Consider the following 26365-nt stretch of genomic DNA (forward strand, 5'->3'; position numbering starts at 1 on the left):
CTGATGGTTTTATGGCATCAAAAGATGGGCAGGTTTTAGGATAATGAGCACAGAGGCTCAAGATGATGTAATTAGAGGTGATCTAATTATTGAGCATGCACAGACTGATGATATACTTAGCCGCAGAACGTATGTAAGAAAATGACGGGCATGATTTTTAGTATTATAATGAGTTACAGGTTATGTGTAGGGTTAAGTCGAAGCTACTTTGCATATCAAGCGGGCCAATTTTGATTAGATCCAGCTCCGTCTAGCAAGATAGTTTTGGATTTGGAGTAGGTTAGTTCTGGGCTGACTCAACACCCTTCTTTAATAAACATTAGAGGCTGTCTTCAGTGATCATAAGACTCTAAATTTGAAAAACACGGTAAGGGGTACAAGTAAGGGTTAGTCACGAGGTTTGTACAACCACAAGATAAAGGCGCGATAGTTATACGGTCATCATCAGAGTTACGGCAAGCTGGGTTACAGTTCAGAAATCTCAGGTATTTCTCTCTGGCTATTCTAATATACCAGAAAATAAAAAGAAATATCTAGAGAGTGATTCCGTCAACGTAATCATTTGTTAAATCCTAACTTCTCGGTTACAGAACGTAGCATTTCCAACTTTGACACCTTTTGAGTGTACCGTTCAGTGGCGTTAGTTACACTGACAATATGGTGATTCCATCTCCATGTCCTTTTTGGGGGGACATGATTCAGCCCATGATGGCATCTGACGAAGAGATGGAACCCCACCTGCCGCCAGGCAGCCGGGTACCAGGCAAAGTGTCAGGTCCTAGAGGGACAGGCATGGCCACACCCCAAGGGCTCAGAGTCCCCGGGGCTGAGGGGGCAGGCCGGTGGCCCCCCAACCCCATCCCACTGTCACGGTGGGGAGCAAGCCCCAGGCTGGCCGGTGCAGACTCTCCAGGTGTTCCGGACTGGCCCCAGGCAGGCTCGCAGTTGTTTCCGGAAGGTTCTAGAAAGCCGTAGAAATAGTGAGGTGAGCCCCTCACATGTCGGAGTAGCCCAGGCCAGAAGGGTCCTCCACCAGGGCCCTCGTGGATGCTTGTGGAAACACGGATCAACCAGAGGGGCTGGATAACAACAGCCACCCTGGACGCCGAGTTTGGAGAAAGTGAACCAAAGGAGTTTTTTGGTGCCTCTCCTTTTGTGCCCTGGTGAGTGGACCTGATTCCTTCCGGAAAGGGTCACCACGCACATTGGGCTACTTGAGCCAGGCCCTGACACTGTGGCTGTCCACAAAAGGCTGGGCAGAGGCCACAGGGGCCTGGACAGATGTCCGTAGACGCGTGATCTATAGATGTGGCCCAAGTGTCCTCTGATGGGTGAACGGGGAAATAATGTGTCCTGTCCACCCAGCAGGATATTATTCAGACATAAAAACAGACGGCGTTCTGAGGCACGCTATGACGTGAGTGCCCCCGGAAGGCATCACGTTGAGTGAAATAAGCCAGACACCGAAAGCTGCTCACGTGAAAAATCTAGAACAGGCACACCCATGGAAATATAGAAAGTAGATCAGAAGTTACCGGGGTCTGCGGGGAAATGGGGGGGCTGTTGTTTAGCGGCTTCTGAGTTTTTACTTTGGGGGCACGGGAAACATGGGGGATGGCTGCTCGACGTGAATGTAATTAAGGCCACTGAATGAGGCTCTTAAAAATGGTGACAATGACAGATTTTACGTTATAAGTGTTTTACCACTTAAAAAAAATTGGCCATTAATAAAAAGGGGGAGCCAGCCATCCACGCTTAGCCGGGGCCCCGTGCTGTGTGTTGAGCTCACAGCTGGGAGCCCCATCCTCTGTGGGTGGAGGGTTTGGGGGGGACGGGGAAAACCTGACCCCACGGCCTCTCCCCACAGAGAGCGAACAAGGGCAGTAAAGCCATTGAGAGGCTCAAGAAGAAACTCTCCGAGCAGGAGTCTCTGCTTCTGCTCACGTCCCCAAACATGGCCTTCCGGGTGCACAACCGTAATGGCAAGGTCAGTGGGCCTGGGGGGGCTGGAGACTGGCCACAGCCCCCAGATGAGGGCCAGCTTTGGGGGGCAGTCGGTGGCCCCTCGGCTCTCGAGCGCGTTTCCGGGCTGGGAATCTCATCCGGCGTGGCACGTGCACACGTGTACATGCTTCCGCCTGGAACCCCCGTTTTGCAAGGCTGCTGTCTCTGTCCTCACCGCTGGGCGGTCACTGGGTCTCCGGGGAGGCTGAGGATGGAGGGTGCCAGAAGTTTGTGCAGGCCCAGCCCTCCTTCTCTCTCTTGGGATGTGGTTCACAGACTTCTGAGCCTGACCTCTGTCTGTCTGTAGCCCGGGCCCTCTCCCTCCGTGGGCAGCCCACGCGCCTGTCGGCACGCAGAACGCCTTGTCCTCCAGCTCCCGGCTGGGAAGCGGTGGCCGGCGGGCTCTGCGAGAGCCTCGTCTCTGCGTCACGCCCGGGGTCTTGGGGGTGAGGGGTGGCAGGTGGCTGGGAGAGCATTAGCCCCCTCTTTGCACCCCAAATCCCACACACTGCCGGCCTGGTGCTCTGTCCCATTCAGGAAGGATGGATGGAAGGGGTCGGGGCAGAGATGGTGCAGAGGCCCAAGGCCCAGCTAGCAAGAAAGAGCAGAGGCTGCTGGGAGTGGCAAGTCTTGCTGTGAGCAAACCGTGCCACGAGGCCCCAGTTGGCCCTGGGCATGCCGGTGTGTGTGTACCCAGGAGGTGTGCACCTGCAGAGTCACGGGTGGTGGGCAGTTGTACGTCTGCAGGAGGGGCCTGCAGAACCCAGACCCCCTGGGCTCACCAGCACCTCGTTCCCCTCCTCTCCCCATCCCTGCAGAGTTACACATTCCTGATTTCGTCTGACTATGAGCGCGCCGAGTGGAGGGAGAACGTTCGGGAACAGCAGAAGAAATGTAAGTGGGCTTGCACCGGACGGGCTGTGGATTGTCGTTCTAGAACGGACAGTTGTCTGTCCCTGTGGCTGCCAAGGTTTTTGTTGTTTTTTTCTTTGAGAGGGTGGCAGGGGAGCCCTTTTAGCCGAGTGAAATCTTGCGTGGAGCAGAAAGCTAGAAAAGAAGTCGGAGAGGGGCTGTCCTGCTAGATCTCCACACTGTAATCCTTGGGGCTCCCCCCATTTGCCCTCTGGAACCCCCACCACCACCAGTGGGCTCCCAGGCCTTCCCACGAGCCCCTGCCCCCTTCTTTGGGTGCTTCTTTCTGTTGGAATTTGTTAGAGATTCTGTCTTCCTCCTGAGCTCGGAGCTGCCTCCCTGCTCCCTGGGGGAGCACTTGTGGGGTTGGGGGGGTGACAGCAGAGACCCCCGCCCCAGACATGGGGGACTTTGGGTTCCCGAGCCCTTCTTGCTCAGGATACAACACGCAGACTGTGTGCTCTGCGCCACCGTCCCTCCTGCCCGGTGGCCTGGCACCCCGATGGCGGGTGGGCCACTTCCTCCCGTGGAATCAGCATTTGGGGTGCTCTGGCATGGGGCTGGGGGGCTCTGCATGCCTCTCGACTGGCCTGCGTCCCTGTCCACCTCAGTCTTGTTAGATCCATGTCCGATTTAAGCCACATCCTCCCAGCTCACGCTTGCCCCCTGCTGCAGCCCTGGGCAGAGGGGAGCTTTCTGGAAGCCCGGAGTGCCTGGTGTTGTATCGTGGCGACCCAAAAGCCATTTCCAGAGTGCAGTATCTGTTCCTGGGGTGTGCTCTGGAGTGAGCCCCTTCTCCCCGGTGCAGAGATAGGGGTCCTGGGGAGACCTCCCAGGCAGGGCTCCCCTTCTCTGGATCTCCTGCAGCTGTGCCCACAGGTTGTGCAGACTCGTGGGTCTCTAAGTGCCAAGCGGAGGTTCCTCCTGGCTCTGGGCACCCCTCTGAGCTGCCAAGCTGGGCACCGGCCACGTCAGAGCACACCCTGGCGGCCATGGCCAAGGTCAGGGGCATGCCCAGGGAGAAGGGGCCCACAACCCTGCCTGTGTGTGATTCCACCCTCTTAGGTTTCAAAAGCTTCTCCCTGACTTCGGTGGAGCTGCAGATGTTGACCAACTCGTGCGTCAAGCTGCAGACGGTGCACAGCATCCCGCTCACCATCAACAAGGAAGGTGAGGCCACTTCCCTGCTTGGCGGGCACTTGGGTGCTTGGCCAGCCCGGGCACTTCTCGTGGGAAGGAATGCGGGGACTTGTGTGCCCGTCGCCTCGCCCAGGGATGGAGGGCACGGGGCCGGGCCAGTGTCTCCCGTCACCAGGCCTGCGAGCTGATGCTTCTTCCCGGACGCTCTCCTCACTGGCCCCAGCCCACGTCTCCACTGGGCCTTCCTGCTCCACACCTTTGCTCAGGTGTGCTCGTGTTCACCGTCACACGTGCTTGCACCCAGGTACACTGTGTCATGCGTGGGTATGTGCTTTTGCCCACATACCTATGCTCAGTTTCACACACAGGTATATGCTTGCACACGTGCATGAACATTCAGTCTCACACTTGGGTATACGCCTGCGCACACACAGCTGTGCCCAATTTCAAGCACAGGTATATGTTTGTATAAACACATGCATGGGTACATGCTTGTGCACACACACACAACTATATTCAGTCTCATGCATGGATATATACACTTGTGCACACAGCTACACTCAGTTTCACACACATGTATATGCTTACAATACGTGCACGAACAGTCTCACACTTGGGTATATGCCTGTGCACACACAGCTGTGCCCAATTTCAAGCACAGGTATATGTTTGTATAAACACACATACACTCAGTTTCACACATGGGTATATGCTTGGCATACATATAATTCAGTCTCACGCCCATGGGTATACTCTTGTGCACACACAGCTATGCTCAATTTCATGCACAGGTATATGCTTATGCACACGTATGCTCAGTGTCATGCATGGGTATGTGCTTGTGCACACACACTACATTCAGTCTCATGCATGTATATATGCTTATGCACACAGTTACACTCAGTTTCACACACAGGTATATGCTTGCACACACGTATGCTGTGTCATGTGTGGGTATATGCTTTTATACAAACACTGACACTGAAGTTTCATGTGCAGGTATACTCTTGCACACACATACGTAATTCAGTCTCACGCCTATGGGTATATGCTGAGTATATGTGCACACATATGCTCAGTGTCATGCATGGGTATATGTTTGTGCACGCGCACTTACACTCAGTTTCACACATGGGTATATGCTTATAGATATACGCACATATGTTTAATCTCACGCATGGGTATATGTGCACACACACCTGTGCTCAGTTTCACACATGGATATAGGCTCGCACATGCACGTACATTCAGTGTCAGACGTGGGTGTATGCTTGTGCACACACCTATGCTCAGTTTCATGCACAGGTATACCCTTGCATACACACACACATTCAGTCTGATGCCCATGGATATATGCTTGTGCACACACAGCTGAGTATATGTGCACACATAAGCTCAGTGTCATGCATGGGTATATGTGCACGCGCACTTACACTCAGTTTCACACATGGGTATATGCTTATAGATACACGCACAGGTATTTAATCTCACGCATGGGTATATGTGCACACACACCTATGCTAAGTTCCACACATGGATATATGCTCGCACATGCACGTATATTCAGTGTCACACTTGGGTATATGCTTGTGCACACACCTATGCTCAGTTTCATGCACAGGTACTTGCACACACAGCACATACATTCAGTCTCATGCCTATGGGTATATGCTTGTGCACACACAGCTACACTCAGTTTCACACACGGGTATATGTGCACACACAGATGCATATACATTCAGCCTCATGCATGGGTATATGCTTGTGCACACAGCCATACTCAGTTTCATGCATGGGTATATGCTTGCACACATGCACGTACAGTCTCACACTTGGGCATACGCCTTTGCACATAGCTACACTCAGTTTGACGCATGGGTATATGCTTGCACACACAGCACATACATTGAGTTTCACACTTGGTTATGTTCTTGTGCACACACATCTATGCTCAGTTTCACACATGGATATATGCTCACACATGCACGTACATTCAGTCTCATGCTTGGGTATACGCTTATGTGCACACAGCTACGCTCAGTTTCACACATGAGTATATGTGTCCACACATGCACAAACATACAGCCTCACGCATGGGTATATGCTTGCACACACACACGTACATTCAGTCTCACACGTGGGCATACGCCTTTGCACACAGCTGCGCCCACTTTGACACATATGTATATGCTTGCACACACGTATGCTGTGTCACACATGGGTAGACACTTGTGCACACACAGCTACAGTCTCACACATGGGTATACGCTTGCACACATGCATGCCTGCTCTTAGCCATACCCCTTGTACGCACTTGCACACTGAGCATGCGCTTCCCACACACCATCCGTGCTCCCGTGCCTCCACCCCCCAGTCACTCATTTGCCAGATGGAGACCACAAAGGGTGCATTTTGGGTCCATGAAACTGCCTCGCCGGCTGGGCAAACAGCAGTCACAGGGTTGACCTTAACCCGCGTGGGGTTGATCTCGCAGCAGAGCCTGGCACGGCCTCTCCCCCTGCCCCAGAGAGCAGAAGCTCACCTCTTTTTTGACCTCTCACACAGACGATGAATCTTCTGGGCTCTGTGGGTTCCTGAACGTGATCGTCCACTCGGCCACAGGATTTAAGCAGAGTTCAAGTAAGTGGCTGGTTGGGGGAGGAAGGTGGCAGGAGGCCAAGCGGGTGTCTCCGTTCAGGACAGGGCATCTCCCTAATGACTAAGCATCTTTTCATATGAATCTCTTTGATGACGTATCTACTGAAATCTTTTGACATTTTAAAAAACATTTTCAAAATTGGGTGGTTTTCTCCTTCATATTGAATTGTAAGCACTCTTTACATATTGAGGATATAAGTACCTTATCAGATATATGAGTTGAGGACAAGGAAAAGGGCTTAAATTATCGGCAGAAGCTTTGCCCCCTGGCCGCCCTGGGCGCTCCCACTGGGGGTGCAATTGTTGCCCATTCTGGAACTGTCTCGGATCCTGCAAGCTGGCATGCTGCCCCCCTGTAGGCATGGCTTCTGATTGCAGGGGTGAGAGTTTGTGGTTCAGGCAGAAGGCAGCTCAGGGCCTTTTCCTGTGCCCATTTGAGCAGCCAGAGTTTCCAAGCCAGGAGAGCCATCTGCCGTGGCATCTTTGACCTCAACCGGCGGAATAGATTTGGCTTTTCCTCCTTGCCCTCCAATCGGGGGCCTCTCCCGGCTGCACAGCGTCAGAGCTGGAAGGGCAGGTTACGTCTCAGCCTGGGGCAGTGTGGGCTGTAGCCCTCAGCGCAGCCCCTCCACCCAACCTCAGCACCCGTAGTCGAGCACGTCCGGCAGGCCTTGCTCTGTCTATCTTCCCCTCGTTGCCTCACAGGCAAAATAGGACCAGAAAACCAAACAGCAACCCAAAAAGCCAACAGCCACAGAATGGGAAAAAATGTTGCAACTCATACATCTGATAAGGTATTTGTATCCTCAATATGTAAAGAGTGCTTACGCTTCAATATGAAGGAGAAAACCCAATTTTGAAAATGTTTCTTAAAATGTCAAAGGACATCGGTAGATACATCACCAAGGAGATTCATATGAAAAGATGCTTAGTCATTAGGGAGATGCAAGTTAAAACCACGTAGTGTGAGATGTGAGATGCTGCCTCCAACCCATTGGGAAGGTTACGATCAAGAAGACAAGAACAGCAAGTATTTTGGGGGGCATGGAGAAACTGGCCAATGGGGATGTAAAATGGTCCAGCCACTTTGGAAAACAGTTTCATTTTCTTAGACAGTCAAATATATATCCACAATTACATATATATAATAATGGATTATATATATATAACTCCTGTTCCAGTTTGCTAATGCTGCTGGGATGCAGAACACCAGAGATGGATTGGCTTTTATAAAGGGGGTTTATTTGGTTACACAGTTACAGTCTTAAGGCCATGAAGTGTCCAAGGTAACACATCAGCAATCGGGTACCTTCACTGGAGGATGGTCAATGGTGTCCGGAAAACCTCTGTTAGCTGGGAAGGCACTGGGCTGTCGTCTGCTCCGGAGTTCTGGTTTCGAAATGGCTTTCTCCCAGGACGTTCCTCTCTAGGCTTCAGCTTCTCTCCAAAATGTCACTCTCTTAGGTCATTTGTCCTCTCTTAGCTTCTCTGGAGCAAAAGTCTGCTTTCAAAGGCCGTCTCCAAAATGTTCTGTAAGCTGCAGCTCCTCTCTCAGCTCCTGTGCATTCTTCGAAAGTGTCCCTCTTGGCTGTAGCAAGCTCCATCCTTCTGTCTGAGCTTATGTAGTGCTCCAGTAAACTAGTCAAAGCCCATGCTGAATGGGCGGGGCCACATCTCCATGGAAATTATCCAATCAGAGTTACCACCTACAGTTGGGTGGATCGCATCTCCATGGAAACACGCAAAGAATTACAATCTAATCAACATTAAAACATTTGCCCATGCAAGATTGCATCAAAGATAATGGCATTTTGGGGGACATAATACACTCAAACTGGCACAACCCCCAATTCTACTCCAAGGTATTTTCTCTAGAGAAATGAAACCATGTGTGCACACAGAAACTTGTGCCGAGATGTTCAGAACAGTTCTATTCGTCCTCACCCCAAACCATAAACAGCTCAAATGTCCATCAACTGGAACAAAACGTGGGATATCCATTCAATGGAATACTGCTGGGCAATAAAAAAGAATAAAGTATTGATATATGAAGTCAGCTGCAGATTATAGCATTTTATTCTGGACAGCAGAAGTTTCGCTGCAGCAAGGAAGCTAGATTGCTTGCAAAAGCTGGAAACAGCCGTGAGCTTCGAGGGATGGCAAAGATTTCTACAGACATGAAAAGGAAGTTGGCTTGATTCCTGCTGATTAGACAGGAATTCATCTCTCTTATAGGGGTAGGTTTAGGGTAGGTGGGCTTTATTTTGAACTGGGGGCCTGATTAGCAATTCGAGTCGGCCGCTTTTGGTGTGGATTCCAAATTTCAAAAGATCTCAAAAGGAAACTCAAAGAGGGAGCTTGAAGAGAAAGCAGGGTTTTATTATTTTATTTTTGACTTTGAGAGGTCCCAGGATTTATATATTATATCTATATAATATAATTATATATAAATACATATGATTACATAATAATATAATTTAATTATCTAATTTAATTATGTTATAATTTAATTATATAATTTAATCACATGTGACATGACTGAACCTCAAAAAAATTAAGCTGAGTGAAAGAAGCCAGATGCGAAAGACTACATGTTATGTGATTCTGTGTATGTGGCATTTCTAGAAAAGGGAAAACACAGAGGCACAAAGCCATGTCACTGGTTTTCTGGGGTGGGGGTGGGAGCGGGGAGCTCCACGGCTGAACCCAAGGGGGACCTGGGGTGATGGCAGGGTCCTGACACTGGATTTTGGTCCCCTGTGCACAAGTGTTCAAATGTCCTTAAAATCCTCAAACTGCGCACTTAAAGTGGGTGGATTGTAGAGGGTGCAAATCATGCCTCAAAAAGCTGTAAGATACACAGAATCAACCCTGGCCCTGGTGCCAGGCTCCCCGTGGCCCCGCTGTCTTGGGACACCCTGTAAATGCTGGCATCTCTTGGGGTTCCCTCTGGGCCATGTTCCCTTCCTTCAGTACCCCCACAGCTCTTCTATACCCAAACTGCCCCAAACGGCCTCTTACTTCCAAATTATCACTTGTCTTCCCATTACATTTTCATCTATCCCCTCAACGTCCATGCTAAACTCCGTACCCCCAACCTGATCCTGAATCATTTGTAACCCCCAAACACGTTCCCCTTATTTGATTTCCCACCCCAGGGAGGGGGGTGCCAACTTCCACCCTCCCCTGGCAAACCAGAAACCTCCGTTCCGTTCACTGGCATATCCATTAAACTCGGCTCTTTGTTGGCAGTCCTGCTGTCTTGTTTTATTTTTAACTTTTTATTATAGCAAGATACATACAACTCAGCGTTTCCCATTTTAACCGCTTCTGCGTGTACAATTCATTGCATTCATTATGCTTGCAATTTTGTGCCACCGTCGCAAACATCCGTTACCCCATCTTTTTCGTCACCTCAAACAGTAACTAAGCCCCTGTCAAGTAATAACTCCCTCTTCCCCACCCCAACCCCACCCTCAGCCCCTGGTAACCTATAACCTATCATCTGTCTCTAGAAATTTGCTTCTTCTAGGTTTTTCGTATCAGTGAGGTCAGACAACTTCTATCTTCTTGTGTCTCGCTGATTTCATGCAACGTGATGTCTTCAAGGTTCATCCGTGTTGTCACGTGTGTCTGAACTCCCTTCCTTTTTTATGGCTGAATAATATTCCACGGTGCGGATAGACTGTGTGTTGTTGTTTGTCTACTCATCCACTGATGGATCCTTGGGTTGCTTCCTCCTTTTGGCTATTGTGAAAACTGCTGCCGTGAGCCTCCGTGTGTGCAAATATCAGCTCGAGTCCCTGCTTTCGGTTCTTTGGGGTATAGACCAAGAAGTCGGGTTAAGTGGTCTTGCTTTAGCATCTCCAGCCCCCTGCCAGGCTTCTCACTGCGGTGGCTTTCTCCCAGGTCCCTGCTGCTTCCCGTGGTTGTCCCAAGATGCAAACCCCACACTGTCATTTCCCTGCTTACCCCTGGGTCTTGCCTGTCTCCTCTTTTCTTGCACCCTTGACTTCACAGCACCCACCTGCTCTCGCTGCCCCCAGCAGGCCTGACTATCACCCTGCTCCAGCCACAGACCCTACCCTCCACACCCCCAGGGTGGGCTGGCCTCCACCAGAAAGAACCTTCGAAGAAATAACGGCCGAAAACATCCCACGTTTAACAAAAGACGTGAATATGCACGTCCAAGAAGCTCAAGGAGCTCCAAACAGGGAGGACCCAAATAGAGCCGCACCAAGACACAGAATCTAATTGTTGGGGGAACCCCGAAAGCTGACTGGGGGCCTCTCTGCCCTTCCCGTCCCCCCGGAGCACCCCTCGTACAGCAGGGGTTTAGCCAGCGTTTGCCGAGAGTCCATGAAAGACGGCCACCTCCCAGCTGCAGCCCCCAAACCCCCTGGGACAGGGTGGGGGCTTTAGCCTGTGTGTGTTTAAAAACATGCATTGGAGACCATTTATTTTTTTCTGATTTGGGGAGTAGAAAATGCAGATGGAGGAAACAGCACATTCACCTTCCGTGTCGCCCCCCACAGATCTGTACTGCACGCTGGAGGTGGATTCCTTCGGCTATTTTGTGAATAAAGCAAAGACCCGTGTCTACCGGGACACGGCCGAGCCAAACTGGAATGAGGTGAGCAGCTGCTGTGCCCAGGCCACCCAAGCTCAGGGTATTTTCCTCAGACAGTCAGAATTCCCAGGGACCCCGTGACGGCTTTCCCCATACACGATGTCACCAGTGTTCTGGGAATGTCCCTGGAGGGGTTGGAAGTGGAGAGTGTTGTAACCTGTCCAAGAGATTTTATCTCCCGGTTCCTGAGATTCCCGAAACATGTGCGTGCTAGGAAACCTTGTAAAGTCAGTTATCTTGGGATAGTGTTTGGAAAGATAACATGACAGGGTTTTTGTCCTGCCTTTCTTACTACCTGGTGTTTACTTAAGAGATTTCCGTAGTGTTTTTCCTGGGAAGCACTTGGTTTCCGGAAGCCTTGTAGCCCCATGACCTGCAGCTCTGCCTGTGGGAGCCCAGTGGGGACGGCAGGCCCTGCACCCTCGGCTGCAGCCGGTCCAAGGGGTCTTGGTCCGTTTGTGTCGTCCGTGGTTCTGTTTTCCTCCGCCTTGGAGAGCTGGCACAGGGCCCATGTAACCGTTCTGTGTGGAGCTTTCCAGAGACAGGGACTTAGCCTGGAACAGGCCAGGGCTGCTTAAGTCCCCAGGTCCAGGGGGGAGGCCATTGCCCAGCTGGTGGCCCATCCGTGGCCTCCAGGGGCCCCGTGCCGGGTGCCGTGGGTGGAGCCCACCGGCCTGCAGGGAGACGGCCCCCGGCTGCTTGGACCTCCCGGGTGCCACGGCTCACAGAGCGGAGGGACTGGAGCCCGTTCCTGCTCTCAGTGCCCCCTGCTCTTTGACAGTTAGACCTTGCTGCCAGTTTAGTTGGGGGTCCAGGGACCCCGGTAAGTGACCTGGTGACTCTGGCTGCAGAGGTGCCTGCAGAAAGGGCTGAGCGAGGTGGTGATCAGAGCCCAGTGGGCTCCGTTGCAAACGGCCTCGCGGGGAGCAAGAGGGCCGTGGCCTGGAAGTGCATGAGGGAAGGCTATAGGCGGGGTGCTCTAGAGTGCCCTGGTGTGTGCTGGTGTGCGCTGGGCATGTGCTAGCATGTTCCAGTATGCATTAGTGTGTTCTACTAGCATGTGCTAACATGCTCTAGTGTGTTCTGGTATGTGCTAGTATGTTCTAGTATGCTCCAGTGTGTGCTATTATGCTCTAGTATGTGCTAACATATTCTAGTATGCTTTAATATGTTCTAGTATGTGTTAGTATGTTCTAGTAAGTGATAGCATGGGCCACTTGCTCTAGTGTCTTGTATGCACTAGTATGTTCTAGTGTGTGCTAGTATGCTCTAGTATGTGCTTGGAGCCAGCATGTTCTAGCATGCTCTGGTGTGTTCTATTGTGTGCTAGTATGCTCTAGTATGTGCTAGTGTGTTCTAATGTGGTCTAGCACTGTAGTAGCATGTTCTAGTATGTTCTAGGATGTGTTATTGTGTTCTAGTAAGTACTAGCATGTGCTAGTATGCTCTAGTGTGTTCTGGTGTTCTAGTTTGCTAGTGCTGCCAGAATGCAAAACACCAGAGATGGATTGGCTTTTATAAAAGGGGGTTTATTTGGTTACACAGTTACAGTCTTAAGGCCATAAAGTGCCCAAGGTAACACATCAGTAATCGGGTACCTTCACTGGAGGATGGCCAATGGTGTCCGGAAAACCTCTGTTAGCTGGGAAGGCACGTGGCTGGCGTCTGCTCCAAAGTTCTGGGTTCAAAATGGTTTTCTCCTAGGACGTTCCTCTCTAGGCTGCAGTTCCTCAAAAATGTCACTCTTGGTTGCTCTTGGGGTGTTTGTCCTCTCTTAGCTTCTCCAGAACAAGAGTCTGCTTTCAACGGCCGTCTTCAAACTGTGTCTCACCTGCAGCTCCTCTCTCAGCTTCTGTGTTCCCCAAAGTGTCTCTCTTGGCTGTAGCAGCTCGCTCCTTCTGTCTGAGCTTATATAGTGCTCTAGTACTTTAATTCAGACCCACCCTGCATGGGTGGGCCAACACCTCCATGGGAATTATCCAATCAGAGTCATCACCCACAGTTGGGTGGGGCACATCTCCATGGAAACACTCAAAGAATCACAATCTAATCAACACTGATAGGTCTGCCCACACAAGATTACATCAAAGATAATGGCATTAGGGGGACGTAATACATTCAAACTGGCACATCTGGTATGCACTAGTATGTTCTAGCATGTTCTAGCATGTGTTAGTATGTTCTAGTGTGTGCTAATGTGCTCTAACATGTTTTAGTGTGTTCTGGTATGCACGCTTACATCCTAGTATGCTCTAGCATGTTCTAGTATGTGCTAGTATGTTCTGTGTGCTAGTATGCTCCCTGTTCTATGCTCCAGTATGTTCTGGCATACACTAGTATGTTCTAGTATGCTCTAGCATGTTTTTATATGCGGTAGCATGCTCTGGTATGCTCTAGTAGGCTCTAGTGTGTTCTGGTATGCCCTAGTATGATCTAGCATGTTCTAGTGTGTGCTAGAATGTTCTAGTGTGTGCTAGTATGCTCCAACATACTATAAGAACATAGCATGTTTTTATATATGCTGGCATGCTCTAGTATGTTCTAGCATGTTCTTATATGTGCTGGCATGCTCTGCTATGCTCTAGTATGTTCTAGTATATTCTAGCATGTTCTTATATGTGTTGGCATGCTCTGGTATGCTCCAGTATGTTTTATTGTGTTCTGGTGTACTCTAGTATGTTCTAGTGTATTCTGGTATGCTCTAGCATATTCTGATATGTGCTAGTATGTTCTAGTGTGTACTAGTATGCTCCAACATTTTCTAGTATGCTCTGACATGCACTAGTATGTTCTAGCATGTTCTCATATGTGCTGGCATGCTCTGCTGTGCTCTAGTATGTTCTAGCATGTTCTCATATGTGCTGGCATGCTCTGCTGTGCTCTAGTATGTTCTAGCATGTTCTCATATGTGCTGGCATGCTCTGCTATGCTCTAGAATGTTCTAGTGTGCTCTAGGCCTCAGGTGAGGTCAGCAGTGGTGGTGCGGAGGGTTAGACGCAGGTTGCCTGGCAGCCAGCCTCCCTGTGCACGTGGCTCACCCAGGGTGGACTTCCCTGTTTCTGGTGCACACACCCTCCCCACCCCCGTTCAGGTACAGGAAGAGCTGCAGGCTCGACCAGCACCCCTGGACCCTGATGCAGGGGGGCTGGGGACCCCCCCCCCCCAAATGCATCAGGTCAGAGAGACACTCAGAGCTTCCGGAGACATCCGAGCAAGGCCACATGGGGGTCCCTGATGCCCAAAGCGAAGCGGCCCCCGATGTTCCGCGTCCGAGGACTGAAGCAAAGGAGGGTCTGACACGGAACGTGGCTTCTCTCTCGGCGCAGGAGTTTGAGATAGAGCTGGAGGGCTCCCAGACCTTGAGGATCCTGTGCTACGAGAAGTGCTACAGTAAGACGAAGCTCCCCAAAGAGGATGGCGAGAGCACGGACAGGATCATGGGGAAGGGCCAGGTGCAGGTGAGTAGTGCCCCGTGCCCACCCCGGGGTATACCCCGCTGGCCCGCGCCCACGTCCACGGGTGGAGGCTGCACCTGGGCTTGCAAAATAAGGAAACCTGGGACCCAGAGCCCCGAGCCAGGCCAGGGCCAGCCCTTCTGCTGCCCCTCTGTCTGTCTGGGTGTCTGTCCCTCAAAGGACTCTCAGTTCAGCTGTTTTTGCAGCTTTGGTTTCTCCGTGGCCTGGGGGAGAGCAGAGGCAAAATGGTCTGGGGGTGCCAAGGCTGAAACCAGCAAATCAAGGGCCCCAGAGCCGGCCCATTTGTCGGCCTCTCTTGGGGTGGCTGTGGCGTCAAAAAGAGCGGGCACAAGTCCCCCCGAGAGTTGGTTTGGAAGGTCCCCCCCGGCTGCAAGGGAAAGCCCTCCTGAGCCTCTGTCCGTTGGAAGTATATGGAGTTTATCCAGCGCCTGGAACCCCCATCTCTGGTTTTCCCATTTCTTGGCACTCCAGAGCTGGTACTGCCAGCCTTGGGTTTCGTGGGGATCCCCCCTGTACAGTTTCGCACCCCGTCCCTGTGCTCGTGAGCATGGCTGGGAGTGGGCTGTGGTGTCCCCCTTCCCTTACAGCCTCTTACCACATCCAGCTGAGATGCCCCCTTGTCCCTGCCCTGGAGGTGGGCACTGCCCTCACCATCGGATGAGGCCCAGGAGCAGGGGTTTAGCCAGTCCGGGGGCAGGAATGGGGTCCCCATGTTCTCCCGGTCATTTCCTCGTGAGAACCCACTGGTTTGAGCTCAGTCACCATCGGGCACGTCCGTGAGCATGCTCTCCTCGTTTGATCTGGAACCTTCCATAACCTTCTCATGGTTCCCTGGTGACCGCAGAGCTGGGGGGACTGGACTGCACCCCCTACTTCCCACCCAGGCCCTTTGCTGAGGGTGGCCCAGCTGTTCCCAGCTGGCCTCTTGCAGGGCCCCGGGCCGAGCCCACCTCCAGGTTGGATGCTCAGCTCTTTTATTTTTCCCGGGCTCATCACATGAGCTAAAAGGACTGCCTCGGTTTACCTGACAGCTGTCCCCAAGCCCACACAACAGATTAGCTGAGCAGGGGGAGTCCATCAGCTCCCAATTGTACAGGCCAGAAGTTCTAGATCAGTGCGTTGGCAAGTTCCGGAAAGTGCTGTCCTCCATTGTGTGGCTGCCACCTTCCCTTTGTCTTCAGGGGTCCCCGCTGGCTTCTGCATCTTTAGGTGGGCCGCGGTGATCTGTTTTTAAGGCCCATCCCCTGTCCATGCAGTCAACTAGAAATAACATCTTCGAGGGGGCCTGTTCACGATGGAAGTCACACTCACAGGGGTGTGAATGAAACACAGAACGCAGCCCAGTTGGGGTACATGATTCAGCTTGTCGTGGGGAGGCTCAGGTTCTGTGGAAACATCCGGAGCCTCAGCCCTGACTGCTGGGATGGGCTGAATGAGAACCTGTCCCCCAACACCCCACTTCGGGTCTGCTCCTTCCACACCTCTGGGTGCCAGGCCCTGGGGTCCCCGAGATCCTGAGGACATTGCTGCCCCCCCCCCCCCAGGCTTCACTGCCCAGAGTAGAGACTCAGAAATGACGGGGGGCCTGGAGGGAGTGGTTATGGGGGACAGGGGTGAGGGCGTGGTTGGGGCTCCGTATGGCTACAGGGTGGGCCCTGTCCCGTGCCCCAGCACATCCCGGACCCCGTGATCTTTGCTGGGAGCTGCTCCAAAAGCTCTGGGCAGGGCTCACCACTCAAGGGGGCCTGGTCCCTTCCCCGGGCCCCCCACCTGCAGGCCGCTGGAACGGAAGTACAGGGGGCAGCTGCTTGCACCAAATCTGGGGCCCCCGACAGCCCATTCCTGATCATCCCCTGCCACGTCTGTTTTTCCAAACCCCCGTCTCTCGTTTGTTGACTGCCACTTCCTTAAATAACCCCGTGAGGAAGCACGTCAGCCTCGGATATTGCTCTGGATTTGAGCGGACAGCCACGGGGGCTTCTCCAACGTGGACTTCTGCTGCTGCTTCCACTCTGCTGGGCGCACTCTGGTCTTTGGAGAGGAGCCAACCTGGGGGCGGAAGGAGCAGCCCCCCAGTGGCATCCTCTGAGCTAGGAGGTGGCCGCTGTCTGTCAGCCGAGGCCGGTGCGTGCACAGCTGCTCCAGGATGCGGGTGGGCACGGGGTCCGGACGTGAGTGCCGAGCTGGGCTTTGGGGATGCTGCAGGAGGTTATCATCCCAGGGTGGGTGCCGAGACTTGGGGTGTCCTCAGTGCCCCTGCAGCACAAGGCCCACGCGTGTTACTCAGCGTCTCCAGACACAGGAAACCAGCTCTTGCAGGGAGGAAGCTCGACTTTTCTGGGCTTTAGCAAGAACGGTGACAGGTTGGAATTCCCGTCACCGGTTGGGGGGGGCTCCCGGTTCCAGGAGAGGGGTGTTTTTATTTTCGCCACACATGGACAAAAAAGGGAAACCCTGGCAGTGATGGGAAACTTCGGCCTTGGCAGCCAGGCTGCGGGGCGGGGTTTCCCATGGGGAGACCCCAGTCAAAAGGCGGGGGGTCACTCCGGAGCTGCGTGTCCCACCCAGCCAGCCTCTCCGGGCCGCTCCGAGCCGCCGGTTGAGGATGCCAAGGGCTCCAGGCACCCCCGTGGCCATGCAGGGCCTCCTGCCCTACTTCAGCCCCCGCCAGGCCGGCTGGAGCCGGGCAGCCGCCAGGGAGATGTGGGCGCACATCCGCAGGCTCCTGTGCAAGGTGGGCTGGCTTGGGGGCTCTGGGGTGGGCCTGGGGCTGGGGGAAGGAGTCGCCCACAAACCTGCCAGGGAAGTCTCCGCTCTCCATCTCCGCTCACTCGGCCTCTGAGCTGCTTTTGCCAATTCTGCGTTTTCGAGCAGAGAGTGACTCCAGGATTACCGTCCTTTGGCGGAGGAGAAAGGGAAGGCTGTTTCTGGGCGAGTGCACATCTGTGTTTCCCTTTTTAAAAGCATCCAGCAATGGTGTCGACTCTGCCTTTCCTTGGAAGGAGGTGAAAAGGCTCCCTGCTTGTTTCTGGGCTGTAAGAACCCAGGGTCCGAACCCAGGGTCCCAGGGTGGGATTGACATCTAGGGGATGCATCGCTTTGAAACGTTTCCTATTCTGGGTGGTTATTTCCTGACCGGCCCGTGGCCATGGACACAGCATCCACAGCGCCTGCCTCTCGGGGTGGGGTCCCCGTGGCCAGGGGCCTAGCCCCTAAGAGCCACCTGAGACAGGAGCAGGACGACAAGCTGCATGGCCCATCCCCAGTGGGACTCGATTTGTTCTGGAAGGAGCCGCCCCGTCACTGTGTGATTCCGGATGTTCATTCCAAATCCGTGGGAAGTGTTGGCCCTATAGGCCCTAGAAGGGGTGGTGAAGGGGGGCTCACCCACCCTGCACCCCCAGCTGCCTGGGCAGGGCCTGAGCCGAGAAAAGGCACAGGTGCACACACCTGTAGAGTTTGGGGTACCCTCTCTGCACCCCTTCTGGTCTTCTGAGTGGTCACCTTCTCAGGCCCCTTGCTTTGCATAAGCGGGTGCTGATTTTGGAACTCCCTTCTGGACCTGGTATCGTTTTGGCACCATTTGGGGGTGTGGTGGGGATGGAGATGGGAGACCCCGAAATCACACCGCCTGCTCCCTGCTCTTGAGCGCTTGCCCGGAAGCAGAGACGAGCTGACTTCTGGAGCAAACAAGAAAGGTCTGAGGCCATTTGTGATTTGGCACCAACCAGAAGTGCCCGAGAAGCTTCCGGTTTTGCAATCCCAGTTCCCACCCTAGAACTGCCAGTCCAGTTCTCTAGAGGGGGAAATGGGGGAGATTTCTATTGTTGTTTGAGCAAGATTCCAGCCACCCCACCACGAGGCTCACGTGCTCAGCCTGGCGGGGGGTCTCAGCCACATCTGGGAACCGCTGGTGTAGCGTGTGTGCATTTGCACAACGGGGAGACGAGGGGAACGCCCTCGTGGTTGGGGGTGAGGGGTTTGCAGAGACCCAGGTTGCTTCTTGGGGGTGATGATAAACAGCACAGTCTTGCAGATCAGCTGCAGAGAAAACACTCTGTGGGTGTGGACGTTAGAAGGGGTGGTCCCAAAGTGACTCGGGGCTGGGCCTTGGCTCCTTTCGGGCTTGTTTCCAAAGCAGAGAGGCCCCCCCTCCCCATGCCATGAGCTCCTGCAGCCAAACCGTGGCACGCGCTAAGGGATTAAAAAAACTGGCAATGGGATGCCGGGCAGCAGCTCCCGGATGCCACGCTGAAATCGGGCTTTCCGGAACGTCACTTAGGCCGAGCTACAGTTTAGCAACTAACTGGTGGGGCGGGGGCGAGGGGCAGGACGGAGAATGGCTGCTGGTGTGACTTCGGCCCACTCAGAAACTGTGGGCTCCCCTGTTCTCGCCAGCTCACCCCCGGTGGGCTCGGTTCCCGGGCAGCAGAAGCCGGGGTGCCACACAGGCCGTGTCCTCTGTCCAGACCCCTCGTGGCCTCCGACCCTCGTGGCCAGGGACACCGGGCTCTGCTCCCAGTCGGGGCCGAGGGCGCCTGCCGATCCCGACCCCTGTTTTTCAGCTGGATCCCCAGGCCCTGCAGGATAAGGACTGGCAGCGGACGGTCATCGCCATGAACGGGGTACGTGCCCGTGTGCATCATGCTCTGGGGGCTCCCGACTTCTCCCAGAAGGCTGGGGGGCCCCAGTTCCTTCTAAAACAGTCGGAGGGGAGCGCAGGGTGAGGAGGAAGCAGAGCTTTTGCACCCAGAATGGGGGGGCTTTCCGGATGCCAATACCCCTGAGGCGCCCTCGGCCTTCCCGGAAAGATTTAAGACTTTAAAGCCACCACGGCTCATTCCAAGAAAAATCCGGACTCATAGGGCAAATTGTTAACATTTGATGATTCGGTGTCTTTTGTTATATCCCTCTCCATGCTTTTTCTTCACTTTGAGTTTTTTGAAGTTATTTTTCTTAAGAAAGAACGAGAAGAAGTGAGGATCACGGGGCAGGGGTGGAAGGTGCTTGCCGAGCTGGGCCAGGGGCTTCTCCGTGGGGTGGCCGTCTCCTGCTTGCCCTGGGGGGGCTCGGGAAGATGAGGTGCCTGGAATTCAGGGTCCCTGGGACCCCGGGCTGCCACGTCCCTCCATCCCGCCCACAGCTCGAAGTGAAGCTCTCGGTCAAGTTCACCAGTAGGGAGTTCAGCCTGAAGAGGATGCCCTCTCGCAAGCAGACGGGGGTCTTCGGAGTCAAGATCGCTGTGGTCACCAAGTGAGTGGCGGGGGGTTTGGGCTCAACAGAAGCGCCCCAAAGAGTGGTGGCAGCCGAAGAGGGCGGTTTGGGAAGCTGTTTTTACGCGCTTCCGTCTCCAGTAGCAAAAGACGAGAGCGAAGGCCTACAAAAAAACCGTACCATCTTAAAACCTAAAATTTCTCACTTTAGCCATTTTTTGGTGGCCCGTTCGGTGACATCGTTGGAGTCACAGGGTGTGACTTGGCCCATCCATGATCAAATCTTCTTCTTTGCCCCAAACGGAAACTCTGCACCCATTTAGTGTTAATTCCCCATTCCCTCTTTACCCCACCCCATCATCTACTTTCTGTCTCTGAGAATTTGCCCAAGTCTAGTTATTTCCTATTAGTGAAATTGTACAATATTTGTCCTTTCGTGTCTGGCTTGTTTCGCTCGGTGGGATGGCCTCAATATCCATCCCCGTCTTCCCTTGTATCAGAACGCCGTTCCTTTTTGTGGCTGGATTCTGTTGCATGAATGGACTGCGTTTTGTTTATCCAGTCGTCTGCCTATGGCTGGGGGTTTTTGCCCTTCCGGAAGCCGACGTAGCTTAGAGAAGCCCCCTGCCCTTCCCCAAAGGGCCCTGCTCAGATAAACACGCTGTAACTTGAGGGGCTCCCCGAGCCGGCCCCCGTGCCCAGGGGTATAGACTTGTTTCCGGCCTGGTGGGCCTGGGTACTGACGGAGGGGGTGTCCCTGCCACGCAGGAGGGAGCGGTCCAAGGTGCCCTACATCGTGCGCCAGTGCGTGGAGGAGATCGAGCGCCGGGGCATGGAGGAGGTGGGCATTTACCGCGTGTCCGGTGTGGCCACCGACATCCAGGCGCTGAAGGCGGCCTTTGACCTCAGTGAGTGTGGCCCCGGGAGAGCCCCAAGTTGGAGGGTGGGCGGTGGGGGGTGGCAGCCTCTGCTCTGGGGCTTGGAGTGCCCTCCATGGTCCCTTGAGGGGTTGGTGGGCCTCGTGAGCCCCTGCCCGCTGGAGGAGAAAAGGGGGGTCCCCTGTTTGGTAGCCCCGGGGCTCCCCCATCTCGAGACCCCTTGCACGCTGGGATGTAGCCAGGGCTCCCCAGTCTCCAGATGAGCAGGCCGAGACCCCAAGAGGGGTCTGAGTCAGGTAGAGGTGCAGGGGCAGCTCTCCTGGTGGGCACGCCTGCCCCGTCATCCTCCCCAGACTCGGGACGACTTGGATGTTTGGCAGGAGCAAGATAAGCCCCTTCCAAGGGGAGAACCCCCCAGAAAGTGGGCAGTGGGATGAGGATTGTGCCTTGTCAGCACAGAAAAGCAAGACCAGCCCCGTTTCCCTGCGTTTTTCTAGATAACAAGGATGTTTCGGTGATGATGAGTGAGATGGACGTCAACGCCATCGCGGGGACACTCAAACTGTACTTCCGGGAGCTGCCCGAGCCCCTCTTCACCGACGAGTTCTACCCCAGCTTCGCCGAGGGCATTGGTGAGCGCCCGTGGCCACTGGGCCCCCTGCCTGCTAGCCCCCCAGGGGTCAAAGGCAAGTGAGGGCCACCGAGCTGCGCTGTCTGCCACAGTCCACATCAACGCAGCCTGGGGGAGCCATCTGTGCGGGCAGAAGGATCCAGAAGCGAGCCTGGTCCTGGGAGGTTTCGACTCTTCTTTAAAGAGCAGCCCTCTGTCCCCGCGCCTTTTAAGTAGGGTGTCCCTCGTGTGGCCGGAGAGGGCAGAGAAGTGGCCAGCGCCGCTGGTGGCGCATCCGTGAATTGGGGGAGTGATCCCTGAAAGCTCCTCGGAAGCCAGGGCTGAATGCAGCTTCCCAGGCTAAGTACAGCCAGCAGGCAGGGCCCACCGGCATCTCTAACAGCCAGTCCTGGCCTGTGGGAGTCTGGGTTCAAGCCTGGCCTGACCCTGAGTCAAGCTGGAGCGTGGCTGTCCAAAGAGGGGATCTTGTGCTGATGTACGGAGCAGCCGCAGCCTCTGCATCACCTTTAGGACTGGTCTGGCCATGCAGGGCCTGGTTGGCAGAAGACCCACTTCTTTCCAGCCTAGAAGGGCCTCCAGGGTGCACAAGGAACATGAGGGTCTGGGGGCTTCATGGGGCTGGGAGCTGGGGTCTTCTTTGACCCTTACTCCCACCTGCCATACCCTGGTTTCTTTGTGTTCTGGACTCTGCAGGGGAGCACGAGGGAGCTGCCTGAGTCAGCTCACGGGGCAGCTTTCTCAGGCAGGCTGAACTGTCCCATTTCCTCTGACCCAAACTCCCTGATACTCCATTCTCTCCTCGGGGCGGCCAGTGGTGCACCCCGAGAAGTAATACCCCACTTTCTGCAGCCCTCTCGGACCCCGTTGCGAAGGAGAGCTGTATGCTCAACCTCCTGCTGTCTCTCCCAGAGGCCAACCTGCTCACCTTCCTCTTCCTTGTGGACCACTTGAAAAGGTAGCTCAGCTCTTCCGCGGGGTTCCCCGGGTCCCCACGAGCGGGTGCATGGGGGACACCTCCCCACACCACCACCAGAAGTTGGGACCCCGGGCTCTGCTTCCTGCACATCCGGGGGTGCTGGCCGAGGCCAGGGTGGGGCCCGGGGGTGGGGCTGCCCACCACAAGGAGACCCCTCAGCCTTGGGCCTCAAGGGGTTGTCGTGACGGCCCCTCCCCTCTGCCTGGACTCCCCCACAGGGTGGCAGAAAAGGAGACGGTGAACAAGATGTCCCTGCACAACCTGGCCACCGTCTTTGGCCCCACGCTGCTCCGGCCCTCGGACAAGGAGACCAAGCCCCCCGCCAACCCCGGGCAGCCCATCAGCATGTCCGACAGTTGGTCACTGGAGGTCATGTCCCAGGTAGGTGGTGGGGGGCTTCAACACCCCCAAGCCCCATCTTGTCGGGCCCTCCCTGACCCCAAGTGGTCACGGGCCTTTGCATCCAGAGCTGGGCTTGCAGCTTCCGACCCTGGGAGCTGGGCCCGGGCCCCTGGTGGCCGGCTGCAAGTGTGACTCTGAGCTTGTCCCCTCTCCCCACCTGCCCCTGCAGGTCCAGGTGCTGCTGTACTTTCTGCAGCTGGAGGACATCCCAGCCCCAAACAGCAAGAGGCAAAGCATCCTGTTCTCCACCGAAGTCTAAAGGCCCGATGCCCACCCCTAGACATCCTGGAAACCTCTGGCACATTGGGCCGTCCACAGAGCAAGAGCTGGAACCTTCTGGAGGTGTGATTCGGCCGCCCCCAAGATTTGTGGGCCATCTGCCAAGACACAACTGACTGACCACCCCAAGCAAGAGGGAAGGGGGTCCTGGAGGGTCTCCAAGCCCTGGACCGGCCTCGTGCACCGTGGTTCTCCAAATTTCCACCAGAGGCCACCGGGAGAGTTCCACCCCGCCGGTCAAGGTGGTGGTTTGTTTTTTTTTTAATGAACTTTTAACTTATCAGAGTATAAAAGATTTCTACTGGATCATTCGTCAAGATGCACCCTCTCCGGGGAGAAGGGAACCCAAGCGGATTCCTTCGCTCCTGTGTCTTGAATAAACGCTGCTGCTTCTGTCTTCCGTGGGGCCATGGCCTTGTCCCTCTCTGGGTGGGGAAGTTTCCGCATCCCGGACTTAGGTCCCCGACTCGGTGTGTACCAGCTGGACGGGCAAAGCCAACACCGCCGTGTGCCCTTTGGCTCTTTCACCTCCTTTCTTCTGTTTCTTTCTAGAAGCTTCTCTGTGCAGAAATGGGGCTTATCCCTTTTCTTTCCTATGGCTTTTTGCATGATTTGCACAGAGCGGACACCAGGAGAGGATCCCGGGTTTGCACTTTACAATTTGTTGGCCAGGGAGAGTGACCGCGTCCGTCCTCACCAGCTCGCAGCGGCCGGCTCGAGCCTTTCACCCCTGTCCCCGCACCCCACTGCCCGGCTCTCGGCTGAGCCAACTCGGTTAACTTCTGTAAACGGTTTCCTCTGGGCAGCTGCTTGCTGACAGTGTGTTTTAAACTTCCATCCAAATAGCCCTTTGATACTTGAATATTTTTAGGTTTTCTACATAGTTTCTAATTTTTTTTTCCTGATGGATTCAGATACCTAATAAGGTTCTAGAATGTTCTCGGTGGACCATCCATGTCTGGGCAGCAGCATGACCTCCTCTAAACGCCGGCTCTGTTTGTGTGTCAGGAGCCATTTCCAGAGTCTTCCGAGCACCGGAGATGTTGGAGGATTAGGGACATAGGAATAGCTGGGGGTGGGGGGTCCCCATCGCAGAGCAGGTGCTGGCCGTCCTCCCTCCCGGCTTTCTGTGCATGTGTGCAGAAGTGGGGGGGCTCCTTTGCTTAGAGAAAGGAGAACTGGGGAGGCCGCGATGTATTTTGAGGAAATAAATCAATAAACAATCACATACTTTAAAAAAAAAAAGAGGCAAAGCTCCCGAGCCTGTCTTGCAGGAAGGGGGAAGCAAGTGGCTTACCTGAGAAGGAAAGGGGTGGCAGGATTTGGGGGAGCCCGTGTGGTTGTGCCGGGCTCACTTCCGTGTCCAGTTTAGCAAACTACAGCCTGGCAAGGGCAATGCATTTTGCTTAGAGACGCTCAACCGAGCCCCACTTCCTCTGCCGTCTTGCACTTGGCATTTTGTAACTTCAGAACTGGAAAGCCATATATCCGTGCCTGTGTCCATTTCCACGCCCTTCTGGTTTTGCTCTTCTTTATCTAGGATGTGTAAAGTTTAATGGCAGAACCATCAACACACTCCAGTGGCTTTGTCAGAGAAGCCCTCCATGGCCGAACCCCGGGGATCTGGGGGAGCCCCTGCTCTCCCTTCCAGCTCCAGGCCTGTGGGTGGGCCCCGCTGTCTCAGCCAAGTCGAAATGCGTTCACCCCCAAGCTGGGGGCCAGAGTGGGGGGCGCTCAGCTGTTCCCCTGTAAAGCAGATAAAGGCCCAGATCCTAGACACGCAGGCCGAATGGGGTGGCTGCAGAACTCTCCGGTGAGAAGTGATGCCTTCCTGCTTGGCTCCTGTGTCTGGGGAGAGAGCAGGGTGCCCGGCTCCCTCTGGGGCTCCCTCTGGGGCTCCTGGGCCCCCGGTGGGTGGGTGGCTCGTCTCTGCCAGCCGCACTCCTGCTTTTGAGCTTGGCCATCCGTGCACCGCCGTGGGGAGGAGGGACGCTGCTTGGTCAGACACTGGCCGGGAAACGCCAAGTTCATTAAAGTTCCATGAGACTCTGTGCCTTAGTGGTGACGGCTGCAGGAAAACAAGACAGAAAACAACAAAACAGGACGTGGTGCCTCAGGGAGGAGCCCCCGTAGGTGCTGGAATGGGGGGTTGGGGGAGCAGGAAACCATCGGGTCTGAGGGTGGCCTTAAGCTATGGGGCAGTCTCGAGAAGCCGGGACTGGGGACAGAGGCCTGGCCAGGCTGTGTGAGAGCCCAGGAAACAGCAGCAGTGACCGCCGGGTGGGGTCAGTTTGGGCATCAGGTGAGCACGGCCTTGGCTCAATCTGACCAGATGCCCCTCGAGACATGCCATGCTGACCCTGCAGGCTGGACGGATGGCACAGGATGGACAGCCAGGCAGGGGATGCATCTCTGCACAAAGTGCTTGCCAAGTGCCAGTATCCGACCCTGCTCCGCTGAGCCCAGGGGCTGCAGCCACCGGCCTTGCCCTCGGAGCAAACAGCCCGTCTGGGTGACGGGGCACCACTGCGCCCGGGGTGGAGACGGGCACTGGGCGTGGGGGGAGCCGGGACCCACAGCCTCGGCCCGTCAGCTCGCCCTCAGCCATCACACTGGGCTCCCCCTGCCTAACAAAGACTGCTGGGGACCTGTCCCCACTGGGTGGGGGACTCAGGTCTTCCTGGGATCCCCAGGAGCTGGTTCTTTCTTCCGCTGCCTGGTTGGCTCTCGGGGGGCTGGTGAGCCTTTTGTTCTCGTGGTCTCCTGCCTGGAACCACAAGTGTAGCCATCCCCAGCTCATCTCCAGATGCCACCACTGGTGGAGTTCCTAATTTCCCGTTTCACCGGTGATCGGAGGGCGTGGCAGGGCTGGGGGGCAGCAGCCCTGAGCCCGGGGGGCACCCTTCGTGGACCACTTGGTGGCCTGAGGTTGCCCAGATGCCCCATGACCCCTCTCAAGGGTTGGCACTGGGTCGAGATAGCTTTCGTGTAGAGCTGGCCCTTCTGCCCGCTGTGACATCTGCCGACGAGGAAGGGGTGGCTGCTCGCCCTCCCGAGTGGTCCCTAAAAGGCCACCGTTGGTTCTCTCTGATCCCACCTCCCTGATCCTGTTTGAAAAACTTAAACACTTTTGCCTCTTATGAGGAGGTGATTTTGGGGACCAGAG

The 26365-nt window shown here is 54.8% G+C and overlaps 1 protein-coding gene across 1 annotated transcript in view; it reads left to right on the plus strand.

Moving 5' to 3' along the window:
* The window catches only part of BCR (BCR activator of RhoGEF and GTPase), a 141061-nt gene extending 117462 nt beyond the window's left edge, over positions 1 to 23599 (plus strand). Inside the window, exons 11-23 of the mRNA XM_037823508.1 lie at positions 1868 to 1987; positions 2823 to 2898; positions 3982 to 4086; positions 6622 to 6696; positions 11250 to 11347; positions 14671 to 14802; positions 19386 to 19445; positions 19964 to 20073; positions 20802 to 20941; positions 21409 to 21543; positions 22392 to 22497; positions 22737 to 22899; positions 23090 to 23599. Of these exons, the coding sequence (XP_037679436.1) occupies positions 1868 to 1987; positions 2823 to 2898; positions 3982 to 4086; positions 6622 to 6696; positions 11250 to 11347; positions 14671 to 14802; positions 19386 to 19445; positions 19964 to 20073; positions 20802 to 20941; positions 21409 to 21543; positions 22392 to 22497; positions 22737 to 22899; positions 23090 to 23179 (1410 nt within the window). The 3' untranslated portion in view covers positions 23180 to 23599. The remainder of the gene's footprint in view (positions 1 to 1867; positions 1988 to 2822; positions 2899 to 3981; positions 4087 to 6621; positions 6697 to 11249; positions 11348 to 14670; positions 14803 to 19385; positions 19446 to 19963; positions 20074 to 20801; positions 20942 to 21408; positions 21544 to 22391; positions 22498 to 22736; positions 22900 to 23089) is intronic.
* Positions 23600 to 26365: the final 2766 nt, after the last annotated feature.

The sequence above is a fragment of the Choloepus didactylus genome (assembly GCF_015220235.1).
Source record: "Choloepus didactylus isolate mChoDid1 chromosome 23 unlocalized genomic scaffold, mChoDid1.pri SUPER_23_unloc1, whole genome shotgun sequence".
Classification (NCBI taxonomy): Eukaryota; Metazoa; Chordata; class Mammalia; order Pilosa; family Megalonychidae; genus Choloepus; species Choloepus didactylus.